The 14,243-nt window shown below is 47.8% G+C and overlaps 1 protein-coding gene across 2 annotated transcripts in view; it reads right to left on the bottom strand.

Annotated features, from left to right (window-relative positions):
* The window catches only part of ZFHX3 (zinc finger homeobox 3), a 683,250-nt gene that overhangs the window by 97,630 nt on the left and 571,377 nt on the right, over positions 1–14,243 (bottom strand). For both annotated transcript variants that reach the window (XM_087738652.1, XM_087738654.1), the window contains one exon: positions 10,792–11,288. In XM_087738652.1, the coding sequence (XP_087594778.1) occupies positions 10,792–11,288 (497 nt within the window). The remainder of the gene's footprint in view (positions 1–10,791; positions 11,289–14,243) is intronic.

Raw genomic sequence — 14,243 nt, 5'->3', positions numbered from 1 at the left:
AATGCTTAGGATAAAGAGGAAACCAGGATCCTGGGATTAACTGCACTCCACTGATGAGTCAATGGCCAAATAAAGGTACCTCCTTAGAAAACCACCCCCCTGCTTTAAATGCAGAACAAGAGAGGGAAGGAAGGAATCAGGGCATTCATTTCTGGTGCCAGGAAAAAAGCCGTGTAACAATGGAGCTGTACGGCAACTCCAACATAAATCAAACCGGTACCTAAGCAAGTATTTGCACTGCAAATTGATCCCAGCAGCTTTTCCATGTTGTGCCACAACATCCAGACTTAGTTCCTCGCAGCTCATGGCAAGGGGAAGGTTCAAAATATGGTAGCGGGAAGGCAGTTTTGGAGAACAATGATGCAGCACTGCGAAAAATCAACTAACTGCAATACCTGCTTATTATCTTTACTCTGCACAGACGCGCCGAGTCCCTGCCAGAGCCACGCGAGCTGGAATCTGCTCCTCGTAACCCATCACCAGCACGCTGGCTTACTGCATCCCGGCAGAGGGGTCTGCAGACTCCCTGAAGGCAGGAAGGGACACGCTGCTATCACTGAGCATCTAAATAAATATTTGCCTACCAGACAACAGCAGCATTTAAGACGCTGCTGCCACCCCCCAGGCGCTGGCACCCCCCAGGCGCTGCCAGCGCAGCACAGCACAGCCCGGCAGGCCCAGAGCTGCTCTGTGCCGGCTCCAGCTGTTCCGGTGTCGGTGCCCACGTGCCCAGCGCACGCGGCCGCGCGCTCCAGGGCGGTAGGCTCACGCTCCGCCCTGCAGCTCTGCCGTGTGGGTAGCAGTCTTTGGCAGAGAGGCAAAGTAACCCGGAGACAAGTATCTTCAAACAGCTGCAGTACGGTTTACCGGAGCTTGTCCAACTGTACCCAAAGGCACAGCTTTCAGAGAACCTGTTGCACAAGTGTAACCTATTGCCTAATTTGAATTGCAGAACTTGATTGCACACATTACGGTGCAAGGCCAGAATTTTTAGGACTGGCAAGTAGAACCAAAAGAACATTACGGTATTAAGTTATGTATTATGCATACATTATTTATTGTAATTTAATGAATTTCCTAGGAGGTAGCAAACATAGAACCTCCCATGCTGCTTCCACAGTAATTTTGGAGACTTCAACTGTTACAAAATTTTATTCAGAAATAGCTCAGTTTATTATAATCCAGTTATCTCAGGAGAGAAGACGACAAAGCGCCTTGTAGCCTGGTTGCACTAGCGCAGCCTAGCAGAGATCGGCAGCCCACGCCACGTCACACAGAACAGGCTGGGGAAAGAACCTTATGGCCCCCTTCCCAGCCTGCAAATCAACCCACTGCTAGAGATGGATGTTAATGAATGGCCATCCATTATTTAAAAAGCTCGTTGTCAAAGAGCCTGCAGCTGCACTGCTATTACCTGGCCAGGACTGTTACCCACGGTGCTGAAAGCCTGACTCTACCCCAACCAGGAAAAGGCACTAAGAGCACTTCCCCGGCCTTCGAGGCATACTACCCAAAGAGAAACGTGACTGCCCAGATGGGAGCACAGGATCGTCCGGCGGGGGAACAACTCGAGCACAGACTGCAGCAGACACCGGCAAGCAGGGGCTCACAAGCCCCGTGCTGCAACCCCACTGGCCAGCTTCAGCCTCGAACAAAGCTGTCCCCCCATCTCCCCCACCTGCTCGCGCCAGCACTCCGACACCCAGGCTCGTTCCAGTCCTACCCCCCTGTCTTCAACTGCGCGCATTAGGCACCTGCAGGAGCATCGGGATAAGACCCCGACAAACAGGCTCGTTAACCTGTCTCAGACAAATCTCATTTCAGCCCTCCTGACTGGAGCTCCCATCGCAGTGCCAAAGCTGCAGGCAGGAGAGTAAGCGGACACACGCACTTCTGGGCCAGCCTCTGCTCACAGTAGCTGATCATCTGAAAAAAAACTGCACGTCTTTGGGATCTGGACCAGCATCTCTGACACACATTCACCCTCCACGCTCTCCTCCGCCGAGCAGCAACCTCCCACATCAGCACAGGAGGGAGAGCAGGTCCCCGACAACTTACACCACCACAGCAAGGGCCGCTGGAGCTTCCGTCAATGCCCCTACGTCAGAGCAACGACATAACCACCTCGTCCTCACCCTGGAGGTCTGCACAAGCATCATCTGAAATGGGAAAAATTCCTGCTTTTAAATGTAAATATTCATCCACGTGTTCCAAAATTACTGGGATAAAAAAAAAAGAACCACGAACGCAGACAAAACTGGCATCATTCATGGGGAAGGGTGGTACAAGATTCACACCGACGCCTCATCCGAATGAGGGCATCTTGCTGTGAGCGGACGGCTGAGGTCCAGCGCGGCCCTGCGAGCGCCCTCCCGCCAGCCCGCCCCGCGGGGCCCCCGCCGCCACCGCAGCGCCCCGCAGCCACCACGCCGAACCCGCCCAACGCTGTCAGCTTCCGCAGACTAGGATAAAAGCTCGTCCAGGTGCTTTTTGGTTGTTTGTTTTTTTTCTTAGGTTTTGTTTGTTTGTTTGGGTTTTTGTAACCCTTTCTCACAAATATTTTGAATTCTAAATCCCGTTTGACAGCCAGCTTTCAGCTATATGTTTTGGCTAACTCCTAGCTCCCGCTGTGCTGATCGCTGGCTCCTGCTCCAGTTGCAGTCTCCCTCGTTAGTTATTCAAGCTGCTTTTACAGGGTGGTTTCCTTGCTAAGCTGCTGGTTGCACATGGCTCAGTACTTACTGGAAAACCATTGAAAGAAAAATCTGAGTGACTGAAGTCCATAAATAAAACATACAGCAAGCAGTGCTGTGTGTTCTCAATAGTTTTGATTTCAACCCCTTCAAAAAGCAGAGGAGAGAAAGTGTAAATTTTGTGATCCTACACTGACGTACTTTATTATCAAATACCTAAAGGAAGGTAAAAACCTACTTTAATGCCAGGGTGATGTGACGGAGCAATCTGCCACTCAGAGAAACGTGCAGTCCCAAGAGGGAGATTTCTGAAAGGGTTAAATGGACAGTGAGCGGTTTTTGTATTAAAATACTTGGCAGTCCCAACAGGACGCAAAAGTAAAACCAGATCGTAGGGGTTCAACCCTCCTGTAATTGGCTGTACTGCGAAAAACAGTTTTGTGTAGAAGCAAAGCACCGCGTCAATTTCTTCAAGCCTGGACGACGGCAGAGCGCGCAGAGCTTGCGCAGGGGCGCTGCTGGGGCGGGGGCGACCGATCCCCCGTCCCCGAGCCGAGCCAGCAGCCCAGCGCGCCAGGCACACGGGCCAGCTCCGAAACCCCTCTCGTCTCAGATTCGCCATGCGTGCAGACCAGGGTGTAGTTCATCAAGCTTGTCCCGCTATGAGTTCAGCAAGGCTCCAAGTTCATGCCAGATCTAAGCATGCTCTACTCCTCAGAACCGCTTCAATTCATAAGCTTAGCTTTCATTATGAGTTTATCCAAGACTAGGGGATGGCAGATTTGAATTAAAGGTTTTGGAGACCAGATTTAAAAACAACTTTGTGGGGAAACTTAAATGGGTGTTCACTTGTGAAGCTGCCGTTGGAATTTTAACTTAAGACCTTGTAGGAAATCAGCTAAAGTCCCTTATACTCTGTAACTTAAACAGGCTTCTGGCACAATTTGTGTTACTCATGAGTGTAATTCAGAGCTCTGATGCTGCATCTGTAGTTCAAAAGATAAACTTGCAAAAATAAACCCAAAACACACAGAACGCCGACAGTGAGTAAATCAAAGGTTAATACAGCTCTAAATCCTCTGTAACAAGCACGACAGACTCTTTGTGGGCAACTTCACCCTAAGAACCTTAAAAGGCAGAGACTGAAGGAAGTTTTTGATAAAAATCAAAACCCAAACTTGTTCCCTTTTGCCTACGTTAAATCATTTGGCTATTTCGAAGCTGAATCACAGCAGCTACTCGCAGCTCCGGCAACGCCGAGCTGAGCTCTCCCGCAGCCCCGCGGGGTCCGGCAGCGAGGCTGAAGCTGGGCTGGGTCCAGGGGTGACGGCAGAGCCACCGCTTGCCGGCAATGGCCAGGGGGAGAGCTTTCTGCAGTCCTCCGTGTGACAGAGGACAGACCTCCACCAGCAGCTGCAGAAGGACGGACTACGCAGAGTGATTTCCGAACTGCTGGTAGGCTGATGAAAATGCATCGAGGACAGAAATGCAAAAAACTCTCCACTTTAGTTTCTCGTATCTTGGAGCCAAAAGCCAAGAACTCCTTTTATTTGCTTCTCATTGGTACCATTAATTTTCTGGTTTTTTTCTTTTTAAAGCTTGAAAACCCAAGACATTTCTTTAAAACTCTTTACCTGACAAAACGTAGAGCTTTCCCGCACTGAAGTCCTACAGGAAACATCTACTGTCAGCCAAACGGCGGGATGAGATGAGGCTCAGCTCTGCCTTACTGCAGAATTACGGCATGCTTAACTCATACTGATCCAGAAAGGAACAGTAACCAGGTTTTACTAAACTAGCAATTTCCACTAGCAGTGAAGTTTGCGAACGGAAAGAGGGCAGTTCTAAAGCGATCCTTTTCTAGGACATAATCAGAGCTGCCAGCTGTTTGAGAAAGTGCTGAGCTGGAGCTTGGGTCCCGGTGATGGGCTAACGGGCACCGGTGTGCCAGCTCCTCACCCCTCTCTCCTGCTCCTTTTGCAGTCCTTCTGCGTGGCTGCTCTCTACAACATCCCGTGGCAATAAGATTCACAGGTAAATGATATGCTGTACAAAAAACTGAGGTTTTTTCCATTTGAGACCTGTTGCTAATTGTACCAGATGCTCCTTGGTTTTTGTTAGGAAAAAAGGCGAGCAACTGCTGCCTATTCACCTCCTCTGCTCCGTTCTGGATTCGTGTCAAGTGAACTCCAAAGTCTATTTACTGTCTTCACACAAGTCATTCCAGCCAGCTATCATCCCTGCCACTTTCTCTGGGCTTCTAGTTTTTTTTAATCCTTCCTAAAATGAGCTAAGTTGGACACAATATTCAACAATCGGGCAAATCAAGGATTTACACAGTTCCCATGTCTTACCCTTGCCTTTCTGCTTGCTGCTGATCATTTGAGTTAATGTTTTCAAAGAGGCTGCGAATGATTCCACATCTCGCTGCAGGAAGAGCAATTTTAACCCTCTTTTGCTCTTTTTTTTTTTTTTTCCTCCTTTTTGCATGATGGGGGGAGCAGGGAGAGAAGCCCAGACATCCATGTTAGGGCTGTTTGCCCCCCACTCCCCTAACGCTCTGCGACACCAAATCTCATCTGTCATTCCCTGGGAAAGCACTTAGTGTTGTGAAGTTCTTCTGCAACTGCCACCCAGCTTTACACCTAAGCGGTCTACATATTTTTACCTTATAGCAGGTTTTTAAGCTTGCCTTTTACTCCATTTTTGGATCACTTACAAACACAGAAAATAGCCACGTATCTTTCTAACCTTTTTTCTCCATTGTGGAAAGTTGTTTTTATTTCACTTTTTATTTCTCATCCTTCACAGACCTCTTCCCCCAGTGATGAGAACCACATCTTTGCTTAAGAGCTGTTCCTGAAGAATCTTGGCAAAGGCCCTGGGAAACCCACTGCCCACGTGAACCAGCCCAGCCCTGCCTGTAGGCTGGCTGACTCCAAATAACTAGCAGTGCTGGCAGAACCTTCTCTTCCAAAAGCCCATTTTTTTTCCCCTTTCTAATCCACATGCCTACTAAGACTCTTCTTACTACAGTTTCTATCCATTTGCTGACTTAATGCGTTGTCGTTTCTGGCATACACTACTGCCAGGAGTCTGCCATTTCACGTGCAGCTCCTGCAGAACTCTAGTCCTGGTAACCCCAGTGCCTTCTTCCTTCACCGGTACCTCCGTCTGACACCAGCTCTTGGCTTTATCCTATGTAAAGAGGCAGCCTTCAGTTCTTCTCTGAAACATGGGCAAGAAGAATTCGCTCTTCCTTCTCCTCCCCATGCTGTGGTCCTTCTTCCCTTTATCCTTTTTCTGCCTCCCCTTGAAATACTTTCCTATTTAATCACGTTGGACTTTCTGTGGACTTTGGCAGGGTTTTCCCCCCCGCTCTGTTTTCCACTTTTTCTCATGGGTAGGATACATTTAATACAAGCACCTAATGTGGTTTTAAGTAAATCCTCTGTGACCTGCACACATCACACCCTTTTAATTTCTCTAACAGTAGCTCACCCATTTGCATGTAGTTTTAACTTCAAAGCTAGATACTATTATGGTAAATGCTCTTTTTGTCTGTTTCTATTATGGAAGGATATTGAATTTGAATGCATTGTCATTATCATTCAGTAACTACATCTCATACAATATTCCATGCATCATCTGGGATTAAAAGCTTTTCGGGATTTTCCAACAAGTTTCTTTAAGTTGACACTTGGAGCCTGCAGAAGTTTGGTCACTGCATCACACGCTGCCACGACGCTTTACCCCAGTTGCAGAGTGGTAGCTACCATACGTGGCTCCTATTGCACTTCCCACACTGCAGGCTGTCGAACTTCCCCTAGCACATTGCAGCCACCATCCTGGTCCAGCAGCTGGTGACAGCCTTGATGTACTCTTCATTGGGTGATGTTAACCACTGCTGGGGATTCTGTGGTATCTTCCTGGAGTCAAGTCAGTCAATGCACACTGTCACCCCAAGTCCTCTGTCACTCCCCTACACGTTCTACACTCTCACGCTGCCGTGTCCTTGGAGTTATCTTCCTTTCCACAAGCTTTCTCAATTGCCTATTTGACCAGTATCTTCGTTTAAGACCAGCAGCCCCAGCACAGCTCTTCGATTAACACCACGTAGAACACAGGCTTTTGGTTCCGGTCTGTCTCATGCATTGTGCTTCACTGGAACTGCAAAGCTTGGCTCCCAAACCCCAGCGCAGCTCAGCGTCTTGCTGCAGTAACTCCAGCTCAGCCTCTCCGCTCTCAAGAGACGAACACCCTGCTGCTGCGCCGGCGGGAGAGGCAGGACGAGACACACGCTGCTCTGCAGCGGAACTGGGAGCTCCCACCGCCTTCTGCTGGGTTTGTAGCTGCACCTCCTGTTTTCCTTCCCACAGGTTATCTTTGCTTCTTTCTAAGTCAGCACAGATCCACAAAGTTTCATCACCGCTAGTATCTTGACTGCTGATATTAAGGGGTCGTTTTCCTGCACACTGCATCTCCCAGTTAACAAAGAACCTCTATGCAGGGCATCATGTAACCCCAGCCCTCTCCTTCAGACTCCCTATTCCCTAAAAAAGTTAACTCAGCACTTGGAAAGACTGAAAAGGAAGACACTGAATGAACTCATTGAATGCACTCACTTGGCAGTCTGGCCCGCAGTGTGTTTCTTCAGTAGTTCTTTGTTTAAACTTCTTCTGAGTTGCAAGTTTTGAACCAGAGATTTTCAGGAAGTTGTAGGAAACATCCGAACTTGGCTCTTGCTTGAGCAGATTAATTCCTTCTGGAAATTCCACCTGTGCAATAGACGCCGGGAACTCGTGCCCGACCTCTTCCAGATGTGGGGAACGCTGCTCTGCTTCAAGTCTGGTCTAGTCCTCTGCGGTCACGAGGAGACAAGACTCAGCTTCTGTTACAGTAAGCCTGCACTTGTCAAGAGTTTGCACAGTCTCTGCCTCTGCTTACAACCACCAGTGTAACTCAACCTCGGCCTCGCTATACTCATCAGGCTGTCCTAGCTAAGAGATGAAGGGTCTTCAAACCCGTCATCTACCTCAAGCCACCTCAAAAATTTAAGCACACACATTTACAACAGTACTCTTGCTTTCCAGGTAGTTTCCCAGAATATAAAACCCACCAACTGCGCCAAGGAGATAAGTAGTCATGGTGAGAGGCACCAGTACCGCATTCCCCAGCAAGTGCAAGATACACGACAAGATCTAGGTGCAGCATTTTAGGGGGACAGTAGGGATTCAGGGAGAAGATAAAAATAAGGGAAAGATTACCCGACCCTTCCAGTTTCTTGTCGTAAGCAAGGACCCCACTGCAGCACCCCTGCCCCCTCATCACCGACACGGGAAGAGGTCTGATGCAAGCTATTGCAATGCGCAGGACGAAGATGGCAGCAGAAGACCAGACCTCCTCCTCCAGCACTGAGGCACTGCAGAAGACTGAAAGGTTCACCAGACTATGGGCTAACAATGTCTCCAGATCACATTTTTTGGCAGCACGTCGCACTAACAGAAGTGGCTCTTGGGCAATGCAAGTGGCCAATAACATGTGATTTAAGAGAAAAACGGCAAAAAAGCAGAATAAGGAGGATTGTGTGTGATAAGCCTAGTATGTGCTCTCACCCAGCAGCATCTGGAGAGGATTTTCTCCAGCAGGCAGGGAAGAACTCGATTACATCCAGTTAACTGTGCTCTAAACTGATTATGCATGTGCCAGGCTAATGGATTACATTAGCAAGAGGAAAAATAACATCCAATCAATCTCAATTTACTGCAGACCACACCAAGGCCTGAGAGAAGAGAAACCATTCTGTGAGCTACCCCCACTCCCACTGCATCTTTTCAGCCATCAAAAGAGACACGGCATTACAACCACTCCGAAGACGGGAAGAATCGCACTGAGGCTTGCTTGACCCACGGACAGGTACTTCCGTGCAGTCAGACACTGATTCCAGCTACGCTGGAGCAAGATGCTGAGAATCCAGCCGTCCGCTCTCCCCTGCTACAGGCTTTATATAGGCATACTAGAAAGCTAATATATGGGCCATACAACAAGACCTCATTACTCTGCAACGTGTTATTCTCCCTCTGGTGTTTCGCTGCTTTTGCGGCAGAAGCAACGCAGGGCTGTAAGAGCTCTGAGAACTGCCCAGGCCTCTTACCAACCCGAAAACTGACAACTTCTCTTTGCCTGTCTGAGGAAAGCATTTCAGGAATCTTTATTACAAGCACCTAGGGCTGTCCCCCACTCTGACTTTGGTGGGGGTTTTTTCCTTTCTTCCCCCCCTCGGAGTGAGAGAATTCTAGCGCCTCAATTGCTTCTTCCCCAGTAGAAACCACTATAGATGAAGGGTCTAGAGAAAGAATTTTTAAACTTTTGCAGTGTATATTTAAAAGAACAATATTATGTGTTAAAACTCATAATAGAGCTTTCAAACAACCCCTTTGTATCCCAAACTGAATTCCACAGACAGAGGCGATTCCATTCCTCAGCTGGCTTTTTAAAGTCTCACTGGGACTCTCCTGCCCCCAGGTCCCAAGCTGCTTTTACTCTCTCAGGTCTCCTGCACAGCTGAGAGCAAAGGCGTGTGTGCAGATCTGACCATTTTTAGAGCCAGACTCTGCTGTGTTATGCTGGATCCCAGCTGATGATGGTAACAGCAATCGTCACAGCAGCCTTGGCCTCAATAGCGAGCTCAGCAGAAACGTATTCCTCCTCTGAGCAGTTCCCCATCAACTCCAGGCAGGTCCAACAACCATAGTTCAAGGCAAACCTATAATGCTCCTGGTTGTCTCCATCCTCTCTGAATTTGCTGGAACTGCTCATTGCTAGGGAAAATCCAGGAGTTTTGAAATCTAATGTGTCTGCACCGTGACATGGGTGGGCTACTGTCAAGTTTTAAATTCCCATTACATAAAGAAAAACATTCAAAGAAATAATTAAGAAGCACAAAATACAGTCTGTGTGCATATGTACTTATATATAAAAAAAAAATCTCACCATGTTTGGGGGAAAGCAGGAAGAAAAGGATGAGAACAGAAAGAATATAAAAAAAACCTGAGAGAAATGAGAAGACAACGAGTGGGATAGCATGTGTGAACGGAAGGTATGCGGCTGCTTAGATTTATGGCAAGTCGTACCTGATTGTTCATACTAAAGCCATTATGGGATGATTAGAGAAAAAGGTGAAGCTTTAAGTCCAGTGAAAATCAATAGAAACGTCTGGAGCAATTCTGCTGCATGAGTGAAGGGACTATTTACTGTATCCGGAGCTCCTCTTGGGTTACAGCCCACAGGGTTCAGGCCAGCGAGGGGAGGGGGTTGTGAACGAGAGAAATAAGTCAGGAAAGAGAAGATGGTTACAAAGACGACACAAAATAAGGTGGGGGACGGGACACGACAGACTGAAGAAAACAAGATGGCAGCCACAGGCCAAATATTGCCGTGGATGAAAATCTGCAATGCCTCCAAATACGGTCTGCCCATATGCCCAGTGAAGCACATGCGCGTGTACACAGGCTTCTCTTCTGGCCTTCTCCCTTCTCTGGCCTCAAGCAACACTTTGCTTACAGATCCCAGCCTTAACGCACACAGAGCATAAAAGCACAAAAGCACAGAGACAGCAGCCATCCTCCATCCCTCCCCACTCCATCCACCCGGCCTTCTCAATGCCAGGATGAACACACTTCTCTAACAACAGCAAAAGCCTTCAAGTGCTCATGAAGAATCTCATAGGGGTTAACAAAACGCCTTATGGAAAAGAGTCAACAACAGTGTGGCAAATACCATCTTGCACAATGTTTTCAATAGTGACTGTTGAATTTTTATGCAAAAGTACTGTTTAACAAATCTGCGGTGCTATAAGACGTGCAAGCCCTCATTAAAGCATCTTGACATGAACACCCATTGGCCTAAGGCTTTAACAACCACAGTTGCTATCAGAACGCAGGCTGAAGAGCTGTACCACGCAAGTGAGATTGGGTCCCGCTGGAGAGATCTGAGCAGCTCGTCTCCAAAGGTTCACAATCCACTGCGGTTCAAAATAGATTTTCCTTTGTTGCAGCACTTGGGCAATGAAGGAAGATGAAGCAAAGCCAACCCTTACCTTATAGAGCTTCAGGCTGGCCTCATGCCTCGAGTTCACTGTGTGAAGACGCAGCTTCTCTAGACTGTTGGTGTAGTAGTCGCAAGCATTGCATTTCAGATGTACCGGATTCCCAATGGCCACGCACTTCAGCCTCCACTCATTGGCCTTGCCACCCTCCTTGATATGCGCTACCAGCTGGTATTTCTGCACATGCTTGTCCGTCTTACAGTGGAGTTGGAAGTTTGCCTTGAGCTGCGTGTTGTAGCGGCACAACTTGCACTGGTACGAGTCCCCCATCACTGCCTTCCACTCGTCTTCAGGGAGGCTACGCTCCACGTTCATGTGGAGGCCCAGCATGTCCAAATTATCTGTAGTGAACTTGTTGCACACAGCACACTGGAAGAGCTTCAGTGATGGGTCATTTGTTTGCGTGAAACTCTCACCCAAGTTCATTAGCTCCTCAGACACCAGCTGTCCACCACCTAACCGCATGTCCAGGGGGATCTCTCCACCCACTGCACGAAGGAAAAAGGGGAGAAAGAGGTCAGAAAAGCTGAATTCTTTACTTGCCAGAAGAGAAGCACAGAGCAGAACATACGCTGCTCTCAGTGCAACTCTTGCACCCACCAAATGCACAGCGAAAGCCAAGCACAGCTGTCCCTCCGCCTACTCCTCTCCGCTGCTGGTCAGTACCCTATCTGAAGAAAAACGCAATCGCAGCCAGTGCGTAAGGCTGGCAAAGGACTGCAATAGCCCTTGCTACCTACCCTCCGAAGGAGAAGTATCCAACCCACTGCCCATGAAACGTGGCAAGAAAAACCCTACAAAGTTTCAGAGGACAAAGAACTCCTTAGTACCGCACTGAAAGTTTCCGTGGCCATTTCAAGAATGGCGTAACGCTTTATCCTGTTTTTTCTTGCCTACCTGGAGAAGCAAGAAATGTTACCTCATGCAGTACCTGAGCACGGTCCCTGCCAAATAAAAAAAGGTCAGCATTCACAAGTCCAAGTGATGGGAGTATTACAGTTTGGCCACCGCACTGCCGTCAGAAGCGGGCAACGGTGCAGAATGTGGCAAGTACAAAAACCAACCTGAAAAGTGCCACTCCTGCACTATTAGAGCTCATCTCTTGTCCAAGAGTGGACAGTCTTTTAAAAACAGTGTTGACAGACACTTTGTACGCCCAAGGAGAAGACAACCACTATTAATAACGAGAGTGCAAGAGCATGTCAAGGAAAGCCAGCAGGACGCTTACTGTCTTTGTGCCACATCTACTCTTCAAACCAAGAGCTGAACTCCATTCACTTACAGTAAATGAATGCAGCAAGCTCTTATTTACATCAGAGCGCTTTGAAGATGCGGACAGAGACTTTCTTTTTCTAACGTTAACTTTTCATGCCAAAGCACAGAGACCAACCACCAGCCTCTTCTTAGGACCTTTGCTCCACCTTGCTCTCCTGTTCCATTTTTAAGACATTTATGCTCCTCCTGCAGCTTTTTGGTATTTTAACTTGATCTTACGTCATAGCTCAGCTTAACAATCTTATTAAAGGAACCTTCAGGTCAACAGTTAGTCGGTCAATCAAAAAGAGGTATTTTATTTCCTTAACTTTTAGTTTCCTATGTTTCAACCTGTTTGCTGAGAAACAGCCAACACTGGGAGGACACTCAAAGTTCAGGCAGAACCGTACCAACCTTCCTGAAAGCATATAACCACAGCTGGCGCAGACCACAGCTTTGGGCAGTGGACGTGCACTGTCTTTTCTGCAGAAATGCAATACCACAATGTTCATTACAGTCCTAAGCAGGATGAACTACAGCTGACAAGACAACCTGAACGCTGAGTTTGTCAGAGGAACAGCACCTCATTTTCATCAAGCATGTCTCGTGCTCACACAGAGAAGAGCTGGTTGGAGAGAGCAAGTCCCATCTGCATGCACTGCCAGGAACCTGTCTTTCCATCAAAGCAGTCAACGATCTTGTTTGTTGATCCACTCTATCCCTCCCTGCCACGGCAGAATTATACTCTGTACAGCTACTCCTGCGTACCTGCTCACTAAATATCTGAAGAGCAGGGAACCCACCACTTGCCTTTTATGGTCCGCATCTCCTCATCGTAGTGATTTTTCTAAGCATCCCTTTTAAGATATATCCTGAAATCCTCCCTTTAAATCAGTCTCTCCTGAACACATCATGCAGCAAAAACCCAAAAGCAGACTCGTCAGAATTATTAATACTCAAATCCAGTTTTGGACTGAAGTGTAAAAATGGGAAAAATCTGTTTCGCTTCTCGCAAAGCTCATAGCGTGTGTATGTAAGTCTTAACGAGCTGGGCTTGTGTCAAGTGCTTATTGACACGGGAAGGGCCTCCCTCTGTAATCCTCAGCTCGAGATTTGCAACCATCAAGTGTACAATTCACAAATCACTCTCCAGGCGAGTTCATATACATTCAAGGCCTTGTCATGCACTTTAGGATGCTTCAGTTAAAATACTCCCAACTCCTCTCATACCAACTGCCCTGCGCTTCAGGAAGGAGGGGCCATGAGCTCCACAAGGGCGCCTTCCAAGAAACCCACCACAGACGACACTGCAACTTTACACACTACAAGCTAAATTACAAATGACTGTCAATTACATCTGCTGGCAACTTGGAGCTATTGAAAACACACTAAAAAAGACTGTGTCCTTGACCTCCCAAAGATGCAAGCTGGGACATCACAGGGAAAAAAAAAAAAAAAAAGATAATTAATTTATAGTCACTTGAGTTCCTTCGTTTTCTTTTTCATTTTTTTAGTATCTTGTGGTGTTGTTCTCTCGTATGACTTTCATGTCCTTCTGGACTAATAATAAACTGTACTATGAATAGCTGAAGGAAAGGAGAACATGCAGGAGACCAATGAACCAGTAACGGAGCACATCAGTACTAACAGCATCGATGGACGGACAAGGTTAGGGAGGGCAGAGTGCAGCACGGAAAAATTAGTTCAGAGGAAAGCAGGTAAAGTGGCAGATTTCTTTTCACATACTTTCTCAAGGCACCGTGAAAAATCCTCAGCAGCAGCAAACCAAGATAGAGACAACAGTAATTTCAGTCAGCGTCTGCCACGCCTGAAGCGGGGGCCTCCGTTCTGCGCCAGCTCTCACCCTACAGCGCTGCGGAGTTCCAACGCACCGGGAAGCGCGTGCACGCTGCCAGCGGCTGCTGCCGGCCCTGGGCGACACGAGCAGCACGAGGGAGGAACCTAACAGGACCTGACCCTCTGTCCCCACTCTAAGTCTAATTCTTGGACTAAATTATGCAGGGATAGGGCGTGCCCCCCACTGCGCCAAGCACAGCGCCAACACGAACACAACGAACGCTCGTTGTCAGGAAAAAATGCATTTGGTAGCTCATTTTTAAGTGCTTTTGTCATGTGATGAGAGAAATAATCTTCTCTCTCTATAGCCATTCCCCTCCAGTTTAGCAATT

Source organism: Nipponia nippon, unplaced genomic scaffold, assembly GCF_047370975.1.
Source record: "Nipponia nippon isolate SJK-2023a ecotype South Korea unplaced genomic scaffold, ASM4737097v1 scaffold_7, whole genome shotgun sequence".
Taxonomy (NCBI): Eukaryota; Metazoa; Chordata; class Aves; order Pelecaniformes; family Threskiornithidae; genus Nipponia; species Nipponia nippon.
Note: the sequence above shows the minus strand (reverse complement) of the source record. Positions and strands in the feature narration are given on the sequence as shown.